The sequence below is a fragment of the Scyliorhinus canicula genome, unplaced genomic scaffold, assembly GCF_902713615.1.
Source record: "Scyliorhinus canicula unplaced genomic scaffold, sScyCan1.1, whole genome shotgun sequence".
In the NCBI taxonomy this organism is placed as follows: Eukaryota; Metazoa; Chordata; class Chondrichthyes; order Carcharhiniformes; family Scyliorhinidae; genus Scyliorhinus; species Scyliorhinus canicula.
In genome coordinates this window covers 1004619-1025159 of record NW_024056011.1, presented here as the reverse complement: position 1 = coordinate 1025159, position 20541 = coordinate 1004619, and the positions used below count along the sequence as shown (strand labels likewise).

Below are 20541 nucleotides of genomic sequence, written 5' to 3'. Positions count from 1 at the left end.
CGTGCAAGACTTCAATGTTTAAAATACACCGAGGAAAACATTGTTATATCTTCTCTTTAAATACATAAACAGGGAAGGGGCTGAAATGAAATTTGTCCCTTTTAACCTGCACAAAAAGAGGTTCAAATTCACAGGCTGCAGGAGGAATCCGTTTGGTCCATCATTCCCCTGTTATTTCTTTGAAAGGACTCCGATTCATCCACCTGCTCTGCTCTTCCCCCACAGCCCTGCAAATTCTTCCCTTTCAAGTACTTACGCTTTGGAAAGATACTATTGAATCTGCTTTCAGGCAGATCAGAACAACTCTGTGAAAAATGAAATCTCTTCTCCCACTCTGGCTCCTTTGCCAATGGCCTTGGAGGGACTGGTTTTCTGTTAAAGAGCCTGTCAACCCCTCTCACTCACTTTCCCTTAAGGGCATCAATCTAACAATGAAAAGTCCACCAAATTCAAATAGATATTAATTAAATTAACTAATTAAATGTCAGTGGAGAAAGATTGTTCAGAGCGCGGCCAACCTCCGGAATGAGGACAAATGAAAGACAAGACACCTGTAGTGGTAAGAAAAAGACTATTTACTTCAAATATACACAGAAAATAGAAGCAGGAGGAGGCCATTCGGCCCTTCGAGCCTGCTCCACCATTCATTCTGATCATGGCTAATCATCAAATTCAATACCCTGATCCTGCCTCCACTACCCCCGGATCCCTTTAGAACTAAATCTAATTCCTTCGTGAAATTAAACAGCGTTTTGGCCTCAACTACTTTTCGTGGGAGTGAATTCCACATATTCACTACTCTCTGGTGAAGAAATTTCTCCTCACCTCAGTTCTAAAAGGTTTACCCCTTATCCCCAAACTGTAACCCCTAGTTCTGGACTCCCCCACCACCGGGAACATTCTTTCTGAATCTACCCTGTCTAATCCTGTTGGAATACGATTCTATGAGATCCCCTCTCACTCTTCTAAACTCCAATTAATATTATCCTAACTATACTTAGTCTCTCCTCATATGACAGTCCCACTATCCCAGGAATCAGCCTGGTAAACCTTTGCTGCACTCCCTCCATAGGAAGAACCTCCTTCCTCAGATAAGGACACCAAATCTGCACGCAATACATCAGGTTTTGCCTAACCAATGCCCTGTACAATCACAGTAAAACATCCCTATTCCTATCCTCAAATCCTCTCGCTATGAAGGCCAACATACCATTTGCCTTCTTTACTGCCTGCTGTACCTGAGCACTTACTTTCAGCGTTTGATACATGAGGACACCAAAGTCTCGCTGAGTATCCACCTCTCCCAATTTACACCCATTCAACAAATCATTTGCTTTCCTGTTTTTGCTACCAAAGCTGAAACCTCACATTTATCCACACTATACTGCACCTACCATGTATAGACCCACTCACTCAGCCTGTCCAAATCCTGCTGAAGCATCTCTGTATCCTCCTCGCAGTTCACCCTTTGCATCATTTATTTACTGTGTTACTGATACCGGCTCAGACCCCAATTTATATTAGGAATCCGGATGAGACCCCAATGTTTTTTAATTTATAAAACTGTGAGGAAAAGATACTTCACTCCCGGAGTGATTCCACTGACTAACAGCGATCTTTTATATTAAAACAAACTTTATTAGTAACACAATACCAACTAAACTAACATCACAGAGAATAGCTGCAATTAACAGTTAAACTATTCTTAATTACTACCTTAGACCTTTTATTCTCCAATTAATCAAAGGCTATTACTGGTCAAAAGCCACTTGGAAATAAAGTTAGCAAACACAGGGATCCTTGCTGTCCTCTATGTAGAGTTGCTTTCAGTAAAAGTGAGACACCTTTCAGGTTTCCGTCTTTGACTCATTAGTTACATTTCGCTACCCCACTAACTGTCTTATTGCCATTTTAATAAGGCTAAACACAATTCCTCAATTATCTTAAACCCCGGTGAACCTTTCTATAAACTAGATTTCATTCGCCCAATTTAGAGAAACAATTAAATGGTTAGATTCAATGATTATCCCATTTTTACAACATTTTAATTGCATCTTTTGCAAACATACCATCTGCCTGTATGTTAGATTTATTGTCACGTGCAGAGATACAGTGAAAAGTATTATTCTGCATACAATCCAGGCAGATCGTTCCATGCGTGAAATAACATAGGACATACGATAAATACACAATGTAAATGCATAGACATAGATATTGGGTGACGCAGAGTACAGTGATACTGTAAATATGCATTTTCAAAAATATTACTGCAATATATATAAAATTGTATATGTATAATAATTTCCTACATTCATCAGAACTGTCCAGGATAAAATTAATGTATTTCATCTGCTTCTGTGGATCATTTCAGTGGAAATGTGCCCTCGCTCAGAGATTCAGCCGACAGAAATTAAAATTGGGACACTGGCCAGTGCAACGGAAAGAAACCTCCCCCGACCCTCCCACTTCACCCACTGTCAGAATGAACGTGGGTCAGTCCTGGATGGGATTAACAGCAGCCACAACAGCAGAATCCAACCCCTGTAATGACTTGTGAACTCGCTGGTGTTTCTGCAAGTGGGCTGTACTTCTGAATCCTTTCCCACACACGGAGCAGATAAACGGCTTCTCATCAGTGTGAAGTCGCTGGTGTGTTAACAAGTTGGATGAATTAACAAATTTCTTCCCACACACAGAGCAGGTGAACGGCCTCTCCCCAGTGTGTACTCGCTGGTGTGTCTCCAGGTTGGTTAACTGAGTGAATCCCTTCCCACACACTGAGCAGGTGAACGGCTTCTCCCCAGTGTGAATCCGCTGGTGTCTCTGCAGGTGGATTGAATCAACAAATCTGTTTCCACAAACTGAGCAAGTAAACGGCTTCTCCCCAGTGTGAATTCGCTGGTGTCTGTTCAGGCTGGATGGATCTCCAAATCCCTTCCGACACACGGAGCAGGTGAATGGTCTCTCCCCAGAGTGAACTCGCTGGTGTCTCAGCAGGCTGGACAACTGAGTGAATCCCTTCCCACAGTCAGAACAGGTGTATGGCCTCTCCCCAGTGTGAACTCGGGAGTGTGTGCGCAGGTTGGATGAATCGCCGAATCCCTTCCCACACACGGAGCAGATAAACGGCATCTCCCGAGTGTGAATTCGCTGGTGCCTCAGCAGGCTGCATAACTGAGCGAATCCCTTCCCACAATCAGAACAGGTGAACGGCCTCTCCCCAGTGTGAATTCGGGAGTGTGTGAGCAGTTTGGATGAATCTCCGAATCCCTTCCCACACACGGAGCAGATAAACGGCATCTCAGTGTGAAGTTGCCAGTGTGTAAGCAGAATGAATGAATGGACGAATCCTTTCCCACGCAGCGAGCAGGTATATGGTCTCTCCCCAGTGTGAACTTACTGGTGTTTGCGTAGACTGGATGAAGTAGTAACTCCCTTCCCCCACAGAGCAGGTGAACAGTGTGACCCCGCTGTGACCTCACTGGTGTGTCAGCAGGTTGGATGAAGCAGTAAATCCTTTCCCACACTGAGCAGGTGAACGGTCTCTTGTGTTAGTGAGTCGATGAGTTTCCAGCTCAGATGGGGAAGTGAATCCCTTCCCACAATCCCTACGGTTTCCCCCTGGTGCGGGAGTCTCGGTGCTTTTCCAGTCACACTGATGGTAAAATGGCCGACTCTGTCAGATCTTGATGTGAAGTTTGGTTTGAGATTTCTGGCTGCAAATACTCGCCTTTGAATATCCTGTTAAAGGAGTTTACAAATATCATCACTGTCAGTACAGCTCAAAAATTCAGAACAGACAATTCTAGTTACTTTCACACACAAACATACACACACACACACACACACACTCTATCTCGCTCTCTCCCTCCATTCTCACTCTGCTGTATCTAAGATACACACTGCCTATTCTCCAGAAGGTGCTAATTCACGCTGATCGACAGATCAACACTCAGCGTTTCCTGTTCTCGACCAAGAGATCTTATATCCTCAGAAATAAGAGCAGGAGAAGGCCATTCAGCCCATCAAACCTGCTTTTCTATTTAATAAGATCATGGCTGATCGGATTGTGACCTGAACTTCATTTTCTTCCTGTCACCCGTAACCCTCGACTCCCTTTTTGATCAAAACTCTAACTGGGCCTTGTATATATTTAACGATGCAGCCTCCACTTCTCTCTGGGGAAGAGAATTGCAAAGACTAACCCCCCTCTGAGGGAAGACATTTCCCCTCATCTCCATCAGAAATGGGGACCCTTTATTTTGACAATCTGCCCACTCGCTCCTGAATCCTCCATGAGGGGAAACATCCTCTCTTCATCTCCCCTATCATGTTACCTCAGAATCTTATGTTTCAATATGATCACCTCTAAACGCCAATGAGTCCAGGCCCAACCTTTCCTCACAACCCAACACCTTCATCCCAGGAATCAGCCCAATGATCCTTCTCTGAACTGCTCCCAATGCAAGAATCACCCTCCTTAGTGAAGGAGATTAAAAGTGTGCACCGTACTCCAGGTACTGTGATCTGATAGTCATTACAGAGACACGGCTGCAAGATGACAAAGGCTGGGACCTGAATATTCACGGCTGCGTGACTTTTCAGAAGGACAGGAAACTGGGAATATGCGGAGGGGCAGCTCTGTTAATTAAGGATGACATTATTACAACAGAGAGAGATGACAGTTCTGGAGATCAAGATGTACAATCACATTGGGTAACGATAAAAAATGATAAAGGTAGGAAGTCACTTGTGGGAGTAGTTTCTAGGCACCCCCTAACAATAACCACACTAGGACGGAGAATACAGGAAGAAATAAGGGCTTGTGAGAAAAGTACTGCAATAATCATGTGATTTTTATCCACATATAGATTGTGGAAATCAGATTGGCAAAGGTAGCCAGGCAGATGAGCTCATTTGTTTTTTTAAATTTAGAGTACCCAGTTCATTTTTTCCAATTGAGGGGCAATTTAGTGTGGCCAATCCACCTATCCTGCACATCTTTGTGTTGTGGGGGTTGTTGCACGTTTTACTATGGGCGCAAAACGCGTTTATTGGGGTGTATTAACTTCCAAGTGCTTAACACCGCTAGGCTCTGTTGTATGTATTTATTCAGCTTTAGGAGTCGCCAGTTGCCGTTTAGACAACGTCACTAGTATTCCAAGGTCAAGTTCAAAGTAATAAAGACGATACACCGATTAGTAAGGTCCAAACGATAATATTTATTATACAGTAATAATAAATATTCATGCACACACTAAGAGACTAAGCTATGACTAAACTAAAGTAATCAGAATACTTATCTAACAGGAACAGGCAAGGTCAGGGAGCGAGGCCTTCGTCCTGGTCTTGGGCTGCAACCTTCAGCAAGCGTTCTGGTCACCGGGGGTTCTAGCGGGCTTAGTTCACGTAGCGAGCGTCGTACTGGCACTTACGGTTCGGCGGCTGGTGCTCAACGGCTGGAGTCGGAGTGGCTCTTCTAAGTCGTGGTCAGAGCCGGAGCACGGAAAAACAGACCTTGACCGAAGTTGAGCCGGAGCACGGAAAACAGACCGGACAACACGAGGTCCCTATCTTTTATAGGGGTTCCATTGTCCTTCCCTCTTCTCGGGCGGGCTCTACCTATTGGATCAATTTCTTATCGATACTGGATTAATTCCCCAATGCGAGGGGGTCTCCGTGATGGAGGGGGCGTTTCTTATGTCCTTTTGTTTGGAGGTTTCTGGTGCCTCGATGTCTGGGCCTTGATTAGAATGTGTCCATTCAGAACCAAATGTATCTATTGTGTGGGTGTTCAAGTCTGATGGCCTCATTAGCATGCAAAGCGTTTTGCCATTTGCACCTAGCTAAGGTCTTCTCACCTGAGCCCAAACTGGTTTCTGCTGCTGCAGAATGCAAACTGCTCTTTGCAGACTGCTGTTCTGGCTAAACTGTCTGTTTCCCAGCAGTCTTAGCGGTTGACCTATTTTGTAGCTCAGCATCCATTTTAGGTGGCTACATTCCCTCCTTGTGATCCTCACAATCAAAATATTGTGAAGGATCACAATGTACGTCGCCTTGAGTGCATCTGGGTTGCCTTCTTTGTGTCCCCTGACCTCTTGCCAGTTCCTGGGCTACTCTATCTTATACTATGGGAAGAAAAAATTTTTACCTAACATTCTACTTGGCGCTATGTCAAAGGGGACATGCATTACCATAAACTGGGAACCTCTACCTATCACAATTATCCCTAACTTTACTTAAACATTTCCTCACACTCTAAAACCTTAACCATTCACACCACAACATCACATTTCCTAACTCGGCAGTCGAGTATAGGACAATACAATACAGGGTCGAATTTTTATTCATTCTTTACACAGTGCTTTATTCATCATGGGGCAGAGGGGATTGATGAAATCGAAAAATCGGAGATCGAACTCCACAGACGGAAGGGCAAGAACGGGAGGCTCTCCTCTTCCACTTCCTCAACCTGAGGGTCTGTACAAGGATAACGAGGATCGCAATCACCAGTAGTGATTCGATTACATATGACATGGAGTACCATGTCATAAATTTAGTGCACCAGGTCTGAACCTCACTGATCAGAGCTGAGCACTGGGGAGTGGTTGTAAGGGAAACATTTACGGTGGGGGTTGTGGGGGAAACGTGTCTTGTTTCTACACAAACAAATACAACAGTTAACAACAGTAGGTGAGCTTCCATCATCTTTATCTTGGTATTCTTCTTTCTTCCTCCTGTATGGACAATCCTTGCTTCGATCCCTGTCTCGACCTTCGAAAGCTGTGGGATCAAGCACAGTATCTGTCAATACACAGTTTAAGATCTTTACTTGTTATTGCATCTGTCTTTTATATTCCGATTGACCCTTTAAAAATGACTGGCCAAGTCACACCCTGTGACTCCCCTCATTTTTTCTTTTTCAAAAGCGAATTTGAAGACCAGAATACACCTAACAATCCTTCTCCTGCGAGCCGTCTCGCAGGCTTTGCTCATTTACCATCCGAATGTTCCTGGATGTAAATAGCATGTGGGATGGCGGCCGAAGGGCTGCCTAACGAAAAATGAAAACAAAATTTTGAAAGGAACGTCCGAATGAGTTGCGTATGGGCCGCTACGGGTACGAGTTGGATGGGATCCCCGGGTAGGGCGTGCTGCGCCATACCCGAGCTTGGCTGACCAAAGTGGGTTCTCAGACAGGGCGGGTCCTCAGTGCCGTTTGTCCACTGCCTGAGTAACCTGGGGTAAAACGGGTACGAATGTGGTTACCGTGACTTGCAGCCTCTATTCACCGAATAGAGGGGCACCTAAACACAAGGGAGCCAAGATGCTCCTTTTGGGAAATTGAGCTGGGCTTCAGACAATTTAGCCGATAAGGTGAGCTGCTCACCATAGAAGTTCTCAGACGTATCTGCAGAGAAACTATTGTGTGTGTTGGAACCGAAGTTCTCAAAGGTATCGGCGGACAAGCTAACGTGTATGTGAGGTGGTCACAATCTTTTCAGCTGAAAAGAAGATGTCCATCCTCCAGCTGAACCATTTACAATCCTGAAACAAAACAAACATAAAACGAAGACAAACATACGTGCAGGTTCCATCAGAAAGGACATCGTTTCCCTCAAACGATTCCTATTTTACATCATCTGGACACCTCACTTTTTCTCTGTCTCTGTGAACAGGGTCACAAAGGGGTTGCCGTGTCGGGAGTCAGACACCGTGTCGTCCTGCTCTCCCGGATCCCACACCCTTGTGTGGATCAGGCATGCTATTTTCGAATTGTGTGACCGGGGGTCACTCTCGTCATTGCGGACAAGTCTGTAGGAATTGTCCCTGTGCCATAGTGTTGTGTCAAGTGTGTTGTCGGGGTAGTCGGGGTCGGGTGGTGGTTCTGGGTTTTTAAGGTAAGTGACTTCCATGGGGTCACTGGAGTCGGGGTCGTAGTTGGTGCAGTGTGGGCTGTATGGCTGTGTGCTGTCGCTGTCTTCAGAGTCAGTGTCTGTCCTGCTGTCTCTGCTGTGGCAGCTTGTGGGCGTTTCGGGGCGTGGTCTGTCGTGGTCTGTGGGCGGAGTCGTGGGCGAGTCCGTTGATGAACTGGTCTGTGAGGGGGATGGTGGAAAAGTGTCTCTAGTGGGCGGGGTGAAGTGTTCTGCTGCATCTAGCAGTACATGGTGAGCATGGTTAGACTGTGTCCCATATGCCTTTAACTGGTTGATATGGAACCACGCGGTCTTCCCATTAGGATATTTTACCCTGTAAACTGAGGGGCTAATTTTATCCGAAATTGAGTAGGGACCGGAATATTTTGGAGCCAAAAAACTGCTGGGGTTGTAAACCGATAACATTACCTGTTGCCCAACCTGGAATTCTGTGGGGTGTACGGTCTTATTAAAACAAGCGGTGCGTTGTTGACGGCGTTTGCCTAGCTGAACTGCGGCTGCAAGCTGTGCAGACCTCACAGTCTCAACCAAGTCTTTAACCGTCTTTTCGTGTGTGAGGGCTGTCACCTCGGGGCTGGTCATGTCCAGTCCTAAAAGGAATTCTGTACCTTTCATAGGGCGTCCGGTCATGAGTGTGTGTGGTGTGTATCCTGTGGAAGTGGAGACAGTGTTCCTTATGAACATGAGTGCAAATGGGAGCACTGAATCCCATGTGGAGTTATTCTCCTGAACCATTTTCCTAAGGGTAGTTTTTAGAGTCCGATTCATGCGCTCCACAATCCCGCTGGACTGTGGATGATACGCAATGTGGAAATTTTGTTTTATTCCGAATATTGTCAGGACGTTCCTCATGACCCGTCCTGTAAAGTGAGATCCCTGGTCCGAATCGATACTTCGGGGTAAACCCCATCTCGTGAAGATGTGGTGGGTCAGGATCTTTGCAGCTGTCTTAGCTGTATTTGTTCTGGAGGGGAATGCCTCTACCCATTTGGTAAAGGTGTCGATGACCACCAGAACGTATTTATAGCCATTCCTACAAGGGGGCAATGGTCCTATAAAATCGATCTGGAGGTTTGTCCAGGGGCCGTTTACTGGGCGAGTATGCCGAAGTTGTGCCTTCTTAGAATACCGCTCCGGGTTATTCTGTGCACAAATAAGGCAATTCTCAATGTAATGTGTGACATCAGTCCTGAGATTAGGCCACCAACAGAGTTGCCTGAGGTGCCTCGTTGTTGCATCAATTCCCTGATGCCCGTGGTTATCATGGAATAAAGCAATCATTGCATTCCTGTCCTGCTGCGGGACCACATAAAGTTGTTCCTTAATGATCACACCCTCATGTGTGGTCAGTGCGTGTTTAAATTTCTCGTACTCTGGCACAAAGTTGCCTTTAAAAACCTCCCGGAGGTCCTTATCCTGTTTTTGTGCTGCCACAAGATCTTTAATATCTGTCTGTGAGATTTGGACTGCGCTCACAGGGGCGCTAGCTGGGGGGGTCCATAAGTGTCCTCGCCTGGAACCTGCCTTAGCCAGTGCGTCGGCCTTTACATTCCCAGGGGGTGATGACCTATGGTGACTTCTAACCTTTATTATGCCGAAGGTCCTGTCCTTCGCTTTTTCTAAGATATGCTGGAGTAGAGGGGCTGATGGAAGGGGTTTCCCGTCTGCGGAGACAAAACCTTGTGTCCTCCACAGGGGCAGAAAATCTGTTAAGCTATTGCATACATATAAGCTGTCTGAATATATGTCTGCTGGGCTGGGGAAAGAAGCGGGGTGGTCCACTATATACGCTATGGCCGCGAGCTCTGCTGCCTGCGCGCCTAAGTGACCTGGTAATTTAAGAGCGATTTCTTCGAGAGCGCGACCCTGCGCGTCCTCGACATAGATGCCGCATCCTGTGATACGCTCACCATTTAAAATTGTGGAGGAACCGTCTACATAAATCCTCAGTGGTCCACACGTGTCTGTGGGTTGGGGGCTTTGTTTTGGGTTCCCTATCTTCCTGGGGGGTGTTTTTGCGATAAAGGGTCCTGTGTTATGCAGGGGAGCTACAATTTCACAGTCATGGGGCTGTCCTGGGTATTGGAGGTTGTCTGCTAAATATGTGTGTGTGCGGGTCCGTTTTACTGTGATGTCCCGTCCTTGTAAAAGTAGTGTCCATCTAGCTGCCCTAATCTGGCTAACTGAACCGTCCTTCAATCGACCGTCTAGGAGTAGCTGTGTGGGTGTGTGTTCGGTCAGAATAGTAATGGGGTTGAGTCCGGTGATGTATGAGAAGTATTGTACTGCCCAGAAGACAGCAAGGAGGTGCCTCTCACAGGCAGAGAATCCTTGTTCTACCGGGTCTAACAGTCGGGAGGCATAAGCCACTGGTCTTAGTTGCTCGTGCCGTTCCTGAAGCAACACGGCCGACAGGGTCAGATCGGTGCTCGCTACCTCGATTGCGTAGGGTGAAAGTTGGTCTGGGACTAGCAGCGCGGGTGCTGCACTAAGGGCTCGTTTTAACTCCTCCACAGCGCCTGTATGCTGCGGAAGCCATTCCCAGGGGGCTCCTTTCTTAAGGAGGTCTGAGAGTGGGGCGGCTTTTGTCGCGAATCCGTCGATGTGGTTCCGACAATAGCCAACCAGTCCTAAAAACGACCGGAGGGCTGATACATTTTGGGGAAGGGGCAATTTGACAATCGAATCAATTCTTTTGAATTCGATCTCGCGTTTGCCGTGTGTGATGACTGTTCCCAAATACATCACTTTACTTTCCAAAATCTGGGCCTTTCTTGGGTTAACTTTACATCCAATTGAAGTCAACAGTTCCAGGAGTTCGGCCAGAAGCGTAATGTGCTCTGCCTTTGTGTCTGTCTGCAGTAGTAGGTCGTCTACATACTGTACCAGACATTCGGGGCGGGAAAATTTCTCTAAACCATTTGCCAACTGTCGGTGGAAAATGGAGGGGGAATTGTGGAATCCTTGTGGAAGGCATGTCCACGTATACTGCTGCGATTTGAAAGTGAAGGCAAATTTGTACTGGCACGCTTTTGCCAATGGTATTGACCAGAATCCGTTACTGATGTCCAATACCGTGAAGTATTTGGAGTTGAGTCCCTGCTTGAGCATGGTCTCGGGACTAGTAGCTACCGTTGGGGCTACTGCGGGGGTGACTTTGTTGAGTTCCCGATAATCGATGGTCAGACGCCATGATCCATCGGGCTTCCTCACTGGCCAAATGGGGGCATTATTGGTTGAGGCTACCGTTCTGAGCACACCTTGCTCCAATAAGCTTCCTATCACCTTTTCTATTTCCACCTCTGCTTCCAGGGGAAATCTATACTGTTTATGTGGTCGGGGGTCCTGTCCGGTAACGTGAACTGGTCCAGTCATTCTGCCACAGTCATGACGGTGACTTGCAAATGCTGTCCTGTGTTTGTTCAGTAGGGCTTTTATTTGTCTGTCAGTGTGGAGTGTAGTCAGGTCGAATGAGTACTCTCCCACTGCGCTAATCCGATTAGCGTAGTCTCCTACTGTGAGGGTGGCTGGTGCTCTGTCTGATCTAGCCATTCGCCAGACACACTGGTTCACTGGGTCGAACGACAAGCTATGAGCGTTCATAAAATCTATCCCCAGGATGTGTTCTGCTGTCCGGGGAAGATTTACTAGAACTACGGAGTGTTTGGTTGTGATGTTCCCTAGCTGGATCGCTACGGGTGCTGTAATATGTCCCTGCTGCGAGTGTCTGGTGAACCCGCTAAGTGTAATGGTGGAGGTGGTCGGCCACGTGTCTGCGTGTGCCGTGGTCGTAGAGTTAATGGTGGTGCGGGAGCCTCCTGTGTCCCACAGTAACTCTATGGGCTTCCCTTTTACTCTCGCTGTGACTACGGGTCTCCCTGATGAGTCCCAGAGTGTGTCACAGACCCAAGTGGGGGAGCCCGAACACCGTCAGTTCGTCTTGTCCACATTGGTGGGTCCTGACTGTACTGCTACATTGTGGATGGGTTTTGCCTTACTGCGGTTCAGAGTGCCTGTCTGCTGGCCTCTCTGAGATCGCTGGGGTGCATTGCATTCTTTTGCCCAATGCCCTAACTGTCCACAGTTATAGCATTCCTGGCCTTTCTGCTGTGGGCTGTTCTTCCCTTCATTGACCCATGCGGGTTTCTGATGCTCTCTCACTGCCTGAATATCTGCGGCAGCCTGAGCCTCTTCTGGGGATTAAACCTTACTCTTTGCCTGAATTGATTGCTCCCAAGCGCGGGACAACCTTTTCAGGACCCATTTCTCATTATGGGCCTCTTCTGAGGGGTCATAACTGTTGCAAGCGCTCTGTCCTGCCTCTGTCGCGTGTGAGATTATGGTGCGCGTCCATTTGACCATATTTTCCCGGTTCAAATGCGCTCTGTTTAACTCGCCGAAAACTGCATTGAAGTGAATCCACAGCCTTCCTGCGAATGCTGTGGGGTGTTCGGATCTTTTCTGCCGGCACTTATTAAGACCTTCCACGGGGTCACCTCGATTATACCCGATGGCATCTAAAATGGAGGTGTGCATCTCCTCTAGGGTGCCTCCTGCAACGTTCTGTGGGTCGGGGAGGGCTGCTACTACTGACTGGTCTAAGCTCAGCACGGTGAGCTTAACCTGCTCTCTCTCATCCAGGCCGTACATGGTAGCCTGCTGTTTTACTTTAGCGAAGAACTGGTGGGGGTCTGCGGTGGGGAGGAACGGAGTGATCTTCTCACATGCGTCCCTGAGCTGGGTTACAGTTAAGGGGGTGGTGTAGGTTATATCTGGTGCGCCTTCTGTTATGGCTTTTCTCTGCGTGGTTACGGGATTCATGGGTGCGGATATGATCTGATCTGTGGGGGGTGGGGGTGCCTGCCTTTTCTGTTGCGTTGTTGGCGCACATGTTCCCTGAACATATCGCTGTGCTGTTTCACTTAATTCTTGCCAATCTGGGGCATTTTCTCCATCTAACTGGGTCCCAAAGGTGCTTTGGAACCCATTTTGCACCGAAAGCAGCGATTGCAGCTCTGCAATCTGTTTCCTGCATTTCGCGTGATCCACAGTACTTTGCCTTTGTTCTGTGGTTGCAGCATGGAGTGCTCTCAAAGCTGCTTTGAGATCAGAGCATTGCCTCTGCAATGCCTCCACCTGCTTCTCTGATTCCTCCCTTATCAGAACGGCACGTTGCACGTCCTGATAAGCCTTTTCGTACTGGGTCTGGGAACTGCTGAGATGGGCTAGACAAGACTGATGTGCCCTCTTGGCATCATCCACCTCTCTACCTTTCTCCATCAACTTCCCTCTTAGATCCAGATTTTCCTTCTCAATGTCCCTGACATCGACCTTACTCATGCGGTTCCTTTCCTCTAATTCTGCCCGGAGCGTCCTGACGACCTCCTCTGTGCCTCGCAATTGTGCCAAACAGGACACAATCGCCATCGGCTTACGTGCTTTACTGAGGTTCTTTTTGTGAATTTGAGAGAGGTTCTCCCACCAAGTATGTCCTATACTTCCGGGACCTGTCTCCTCATTCAAGCAAAACTCTTTCCAAAGGGGCCATCCCTTTCCTTGTAAATATTTGCGGAGTTCCAGCTCCCACGTGGGACACTGGCCTACCCTGCTACTGTTGCTGGTCGCTGCGACCACAAACTTTTCTGGATCCATCAGACGTTCCATTGCCTGCATGGCCATTTTCTCTGACTCTCTTTTAGTTAATTTGGAACAGGGGGTTGCTGGGGTTGTGTTTCAAGAAACGGGTACGGCTTACGCTATGTTCCGTTCACAAAACTGCCGAAAGTTTGTCGCAACAAAATGCTTTCAGTTTTACCTTACAGCCCTGTTAGTACGCATGCACTAAACACACTTCCGAATTACGCTTATTAGTTTGAACACCTTGAATACTCGTGATTTTCTTTACTTTCTCTGTAATATGGAGTTCTAATTCAAATTTCAGGGTCCTGGACGGTGTGGGGTTTCCACTTACAACCGTGTCCCGTCAGGGAGTCGCCACTAAATGTTGCACGTTTTACTATGGGCGCAAAACGCGTTTATTGGGGTGTATTAACTTCCAAGTGCTTAACACCGCTAGGCTCTGTTGTATGTATTTATTCAGCTTTAGGAGTCGCCAGTTGCCGTTTAGACAACGTCACTAGTATTCCAAGGTCAAGTTCAAAGTAATAAAGACGATACACCGATTAGTAAGGTCCAAACGATAATATTTATTATACAGTAATAATAAATATTCATGCACACACTAAGAGACTAAGCTATGACTAAACTAAAGTAATCAGAATACTTATCTAACAGGAACAGGCAAGGTCAGGGAGCGCGGCCTTCGTCCTGGTCTTGGGCTGCAACCTTCAGCAAGCGTTCTGGTCACCGGGGGTTCTAGCGGGCTTAGTTCGCGTAGCGAGCGTCGTACTGGCACTTACGGTTCGGCGGCTGGTGCTCAACGGCTGGAGTCGGAGTGGATCTTCTAAGTCGTGGTCAGAGCCGGAGCACGGAAAAACAGACCTTGACCGAAGTTGAGCCGGAGCACGGAAAACAGACCGGACAACACGAGGTCCCTATCTTTTATAGGGGTTCCATTGTCCTTCCCTCTTCTCGGGCGGGCTCTACCTATTGGATCAATTTCTTATCGATACTGGATTAATTCCCCAATGCGAGGGGGTCTCCGTGATGGAGGGGGCGTTTCTTATGTCCTTTTGTTTGGAGGTTTCTGGTGCCTCGATGTCTGGGCCTTGATTAGAATGTGTCCATTCAGAACCAAATGTATCTATTGTGTGGGTGTTCAAGTCTGATGGCCTCATTAGCATGCAAAGCGTTTTGCCATTTGCACCTAGCTAAGGTCTTCTCACCTGAGCCCAAACTGGTTTCTGCTGCTGCAGAATGCAAACTGCTCTTTGCAGACTGCTGTTCTGGCTAAACTGTCTGTTTCCCAGCAGTCTTAGCGGTTGACCTATTTTGTAGCTCAGCATCCATTTTAGGTGGCTACAGGGTGAAACCCACACAAACATGGGGAGAATGTGCAAACTCCACACGGACAGGGAGCCAGGGCTGAGATCGAACCCAGGTCCTCAGTGCCGTGAAACAGCAGTGCTAACCACTGCAACACCGTGCTTCCCTGCAGATGAGCACATAGAGTGTGTTTTGGGGGCAGTTTCTTAAGAACAGCTGGCCACAGAGCAAACTATTATAGATCACCCAATCACTGAATTGTTAGGGTGCAGAATCCCCATTGTGTCTGCACCGGATCTCCAAATGAGGATGATGACTTGGTGCCGTTCCCCGTACCTCCCTTGACAACTTCACATCTGAAATTATTGCTCAATACTGGGTTACAAAGTCCTCGGGGTTAAACCCAGCAGCTTCTCCTGCATCTCCATTCCAGCCAAACTGATACAACAAACCAAAGGGAATTGGACAAGACCTTGGAAAGAAAAAAACACTGCAAGGAAGTGAAGAAAGGGCAAGGGAGTGGGATGAGGCAGCATAGGTATGGTGGGCTGAATGGCCTCCATCTGCATTGTAATCATTCAATGATTCTGTGAAAAAGGACTGTAACTGGAGGCCAGATACTAACCTCCACAAACCCCACCCCCCCCCCCAACACAAATCAGTTCTTAATTGGTCTATCTCTGATTCTAGACTTGCTTCTGTGAGAAATGTCTGCAACAAAATAATAGCAAAATACTGGTTGCTGAAAATCTGAAATAAAAATATTCTGAAATGAAACTACTCATTATGTCAGTGAGTAACTGTGGCAAGAGAAACAGATTTAACATCTCAGAGTGACAGAATCAATAAACATAAGAACAAGGAGCAGGAGTCGCCATTCAGCCCCTCAATCCTGCTCCACCATTTAATAAGGTCGTGGCTGGTCTGATAGTAATCTCAAATCTTCAATTACACGGAATAAATATGGTGCAGAATTTGATGGTTAATATTAGCTGATGAACAGAAGAGAAATGATCTCTAGTGCAGGAAAAACAATTCCTGACCATGGGAAGATAAAGATGGTAAATCAGCAGCACACAGGGCAGCAGGGTAGCATGGTGGTTAGCATAAATGCTTCACAGCTCCAGGGTCCCAGGTTCGATTCCCGGCTGGGTCACTGTCTGTGTGGAGTCTGCACGTCCTCCCCCTGTGTGCGTGGGTTTCCTCCGGGTGCTCCGGTTTCCTCCCACAGTCCAAAGATGTGCGGGTTAGGTGGATTGGTCATGCTAAATTGCCCGTAGTGTCCTAATAAAAGTAAGGTTAAGGGGGGGTTGTTGGGTTACGGGTATAGGGTGGATACGTGGGTTTGAGTAGGGTGATCATGGCTCGGCACAACATTGAGGGCTGAAGGGCCTGTTCTGTGCTGTACTGTTCTATGTTCTACAGCCAAGCGATGGGCAGCAGTGAAATCTTCATTGAGACACATTGGGAGAAATAACAATAAAATACCAAACATGGTTAAAATAAATCCACGATTAGAGGCAGAAAACGTTAAACAATGGCAGAGAGGTGATGAGGGAGGGCAGAGCTGAAACAGAGCAATGGGTGAACATGGATTCAGATCCACAATAAAGGAGACAAACCTGCCCCAGAGCCCTGAAACCAGAGCACAGATAACAAAGCACAATGCTAAAAACTTTAAATTATGGATGAATGCTCGATAATACTCACCTCTGGAACAATTTCACTGTTTTCAAATTTCAAACCACCTACTGGAGCTGCAGCTGGAAAGATATCAGAAGCACTGGAATCAGAGAAAATTCTCAGTCTTCAAACCTTCTCACTCCCTGCAAAAGAAGATTACAAGAGTCATGTGTCAATTGTGGTTAGAAATGAAGAGAAACATTTTAACTTAAATTTGAGATTGCTGTGTGTAAATCCTCCCCTTCTAACTCCCTCTGAAAGGAGTTTTCAAAGTCCGGGATATAAATTCATAACATCCTCTCTGGTTTCCTGGTGCAGGATTACAGAATATGGGATACACTGACATTGGAAGCAGTTCAGACAAGATTCACTCAGCTGATACCTGGTATGAAGGGTTTTATGGGGGAAAGTTGGACGGGGTCTCTATAACTGATTGGAGTTAGATGAATGAAAGGTAGTTTTGAAGATTCTGAGGGTGCTTGACAGGGTAACTGCTTAAATGATTTTTCTTCACAGGAAATCTCAATCTGCAGGGACAGTTTAAAAATAAGAGTCTCAAACAGAGATGTGGAGAAATTGTGACTCAGAGAGCCGGCAGAATTCTTTCCCTCGGAGAGATTTCTACCTACAACTGAGTCAAAGGTTAGGGAGCCGGTTTGTCCAAGTGGCCTCTTCCTGCTCCTAATTAGAAACATAGAATCCCTATGGTGGAGAATGTGGCCATTCAGCCCATCATGTCTGCATGAACCATCTGAAAGCACCCTATCTAGGCCCACTTCCCCCAATGTCGATAATCCCACCTAATCTTTGGACAAATTAAGGGGCAATTTTAGCATGGCCGAGTCACCCAACCTGCACATCTCAGGGCAGTGGGAGGAAGCTGGAGCACCCGGAGGAAACCCACGCAGACACAGGGAGAATGTGCAAACTCCACTCAGACAGTCGCCCGAGGTCAGATACAAACCTGGGTCCCTGGCGCTGAGGCCTCAGTGCTAGGATGGTATGGTGGTACAGTGGTTAGCACTGCTGCCTCAGTGCCAGCAACCCAGGTTCAATTCCAGTCACTGTCTGTGGGGAGTTTGCAAGTTCTCCCGGTGTCTGCATGGTTTTCCTCCAGTTTTCTCCCACAGTCCAAAGAAGTGAGGGCTCGGTGGATTGGCCATGATAAACTGCTCCTTAGTGTGCATGGATGTGCAGGTTCGATTATGGGGTTGCAGAGATAGCGCGTGATTGATGGGTGAGTGCATCTGTAGAGTTTTCTTTAGAAGGGTCTGTGCAGACTCAATGGACCCCATATGCACTGTACAGATTCTACAATCTTATTCTTCTGTGATTCGGATGGCCGCACATGCGCTCTGCGATGTCGAGGTGTCGGTCAACCCGGCCCCCTGTCAATTCAGGAATCCAACATTTTCTCTCCTGGTCACTTGAACCCTGACGGTGCGCCTACTTTCCGTTACGTCACAAAGATGGCCGCGCATGCGCTCTGCTCACCTCTGAACTAAGATGGCGGCCTTGGAACTGGGCCTGATCCCAGGGAAAAGCTCCACAGCTGCAAACGCGGGAACTTCAGGGTCTTACGCCGGTCCTAGGGCATACACCGGCTGTTTATAAAGTTTCTGCACCCTCCGCATCCCGACTCCCGCTTAATTCCTCCTTCCGCCCCACCGACTCTCACCCACAGAACAAGCCATTACCGCACTCGAAGGTCTCCGAGCAATATGAAACCGCGCATGCTCCCGATAAAGCCCAGAGCTGCGTCGGCGCACTGGGCCCCTGTGCAGTGAATAGGGCACATTCACAACCGCGGTGAATCATGGGTAATTGAAACGTCAAATAGATAATACAAAATAACTCTGTTCAGATAGCTCAGCTTCTGAAAAAATCATATTCATTTCTCCTATCACGGTGCCTACTGACGAACTGATTGATTATTTGGCCGTTGCCTGTAAGTGATCAGCTCCATTCAGTGTATTCTAAAGTTCACCTTTATATGAAGCTGCTCTTTCAACATGTTCCATAGTTTAACAGGCTTGTTCTGATACTCCTCAGACAGACCCCAAGTGTTGACTCGATACAGCCCTTTGAATTCATGACCTATCTTCATTTTCACTGCACGTTCATCCAGTTAAGTGATGGATAAATCAGAAGTGTAATTCCATCCTTTGTTTGAAAAGCCTAAATGTAGATTGGATATCTGTGGCTTTCCAATTCCTGCTAGGGGATTTGGTGGTCACCTTCCTGATGTTCCCGGTGTTTTACGGACAACCTTGATATGAAAGGGATATGTAACCTCTCTGCTCTGTGGGGAGATTCACATTGCAGCTGCTGGGTTTGTTTTTCCTTTCTTCTTTTGACAGCAGTTCCTCACGTACTGTTGTCTTTTGCACAGGAATGGCCCCAAGGATGTTTCAATGGCCCTGCAGCTTTTAATGCCAGATTCAAAACTGATTGCACAGCACGACCCTGAACTCACTTGTGGCTTTACTTTCACCCTCAATCCAGTAACCCCACACATCAGATATTCACTGTTCTGCAAATCACTGTTTGTGGAGGGACTCTTCCTTCTGTGGCTTCCATACACATACAGCTTCCGATTTGCATTAAATCTTTTCCATGGCGGCTCCTGTGGTTCGCAAATCCACTGCTGTCACCATGTTGTGTTGATGTGTCTTTGCACCAATTAACCAATGTCACACAGGATTGCTGAACTAGTCATAGCTTTGGTTTAATTGAAGATACATGACAAGGTGGCTCAGTAGACAGATCTACACTTGGGATTCAGCAACCATTATTTACAGACAGTACATAGATACATAGAAGATAGGAGCAGGATGAGGCCTTTTGGCCCTTTGAGCTTGCTCCACCATTCATCACCATCATGGCTGATCATCCAACTCAATAGCCTAATCCTGCTTTCTCCCCATAGCCTTTGATTAAATTCACCCCAAGTGCAATATCCAGCCGTCTCTTGAATATATTCAATGTTTTACCATCAACTACTTCCTGTGGTAATGGATTCCACAGGCTCACCACTCTTTGGGTGAAGAAATGTCTCCACATTTCTGTCCGAAATGGTTCATCCTGAATTCTCAGACTGTGACCCCTGGTTCTGGACATACCCATCATTGGTTACATCTTCCCTGCATCTACCCTGACTAGTCCTGTTCGAATTTTATGAGATGCCCCCTCATTCATCTGAACTCCAACGAGAACAATCCCAACCGAGTCAATCTCTGCTCATATGACAATCCCGCCATCCCTGGAATCAGTCTGGTAACCTTTTGCTGCACTCCCTCGAGAGCAAGAACATCCTTCCTCAGAGAAGGAGATCAAAACTGCTCACAATACTCCAGGTGTGGCCTCAGCAAGGCCCTGTATAATTGCAGCAACACATCCCTGCTTCTGTACTCGAAACCTCTCGCAATGAAGGCCAACATACCATTAGCCTTGTTTACCGCCTGCTGCACCTGCATGCTTACCTTCAGCGACTGGTGCACAAGGACACCCAGGTCTCACTGCACACTCCCCTTTCCCAATTTACAACCATTCAGGTAGTAATCTGCCTTCCTGTTTTTGTTTCCAAAGCGAATAACCTCTCACTTATCCAAATTATATAGCTCTGCCATTGATTTGCCCACTTACCCAACCTGTCCAGATCTTGCTGTAGAATCCCTGTATGCTTGTCCCAGTTCACCCTCCCACCCAACTTGGTATCATCTGCAGACTTTAAGATGTTACATTTTGTTCCCTCATCCAAATCATGAATATATATTGTGAATAGCTGGGGTCCCAGCACCGATCCCTTAGGGATCCCACTAGTTACTGCCTTCCAATTTGAAAAGGACCCATTAATTCCTACTCTTCGTTTCCTCTCTGCCAGCCAGTTTTCTATCCACCTCAATACATTTCCCCCAATCACATGCGCTTTAATTTTGCACAATAATCTCTTAAGCAAGACTTTGTCAAACGCCTT

General features: G+C 47.0%; 1 protein-coding gene and 1 long non-coding RNA gene across 2 annotated transcripts in view; both read right to left on the bottom strand.

Moving 5' to 3' along the window:
• LOC119961495 (zinc finger protein 585B-like) overlaps positions 1 to 3542 on the bottom strand; it is a 32350-nt gene extending 28808 nt beyond the window's left edge. Inside the window, exon 1 of the mRNA XM_038788848.1 lies at positions 2626 to 3542. Coding sequence (XP_038644776.1) covers positions 2626 to 3300 — 675 coding nt within the window. The 5' untranslated portion in view covers positions 3301 to 3542. The remainder of the gene's footprint in view (positions 1 to 2625) is intronic.
• A 4-nt stretch (positions 3543 to 3546) lies between these two features.
• Positions 3547 to 18231, bottom strand: LOC119961489. The gene is made up of 3 exons (XR_005459670.1): positions 18060 to 18231; positions 16593 to 16708; positions 3547 to 3741 (listed from the first exon to the last, which is right to left on the bottom strand). It is a non-coding gene; the product is annotated as an uncharacterized LOC119961489 (long non-coding RNA).
• Between the last annotated feature and the right edge of the window lie 2310 nt (positions 18232 to 20541).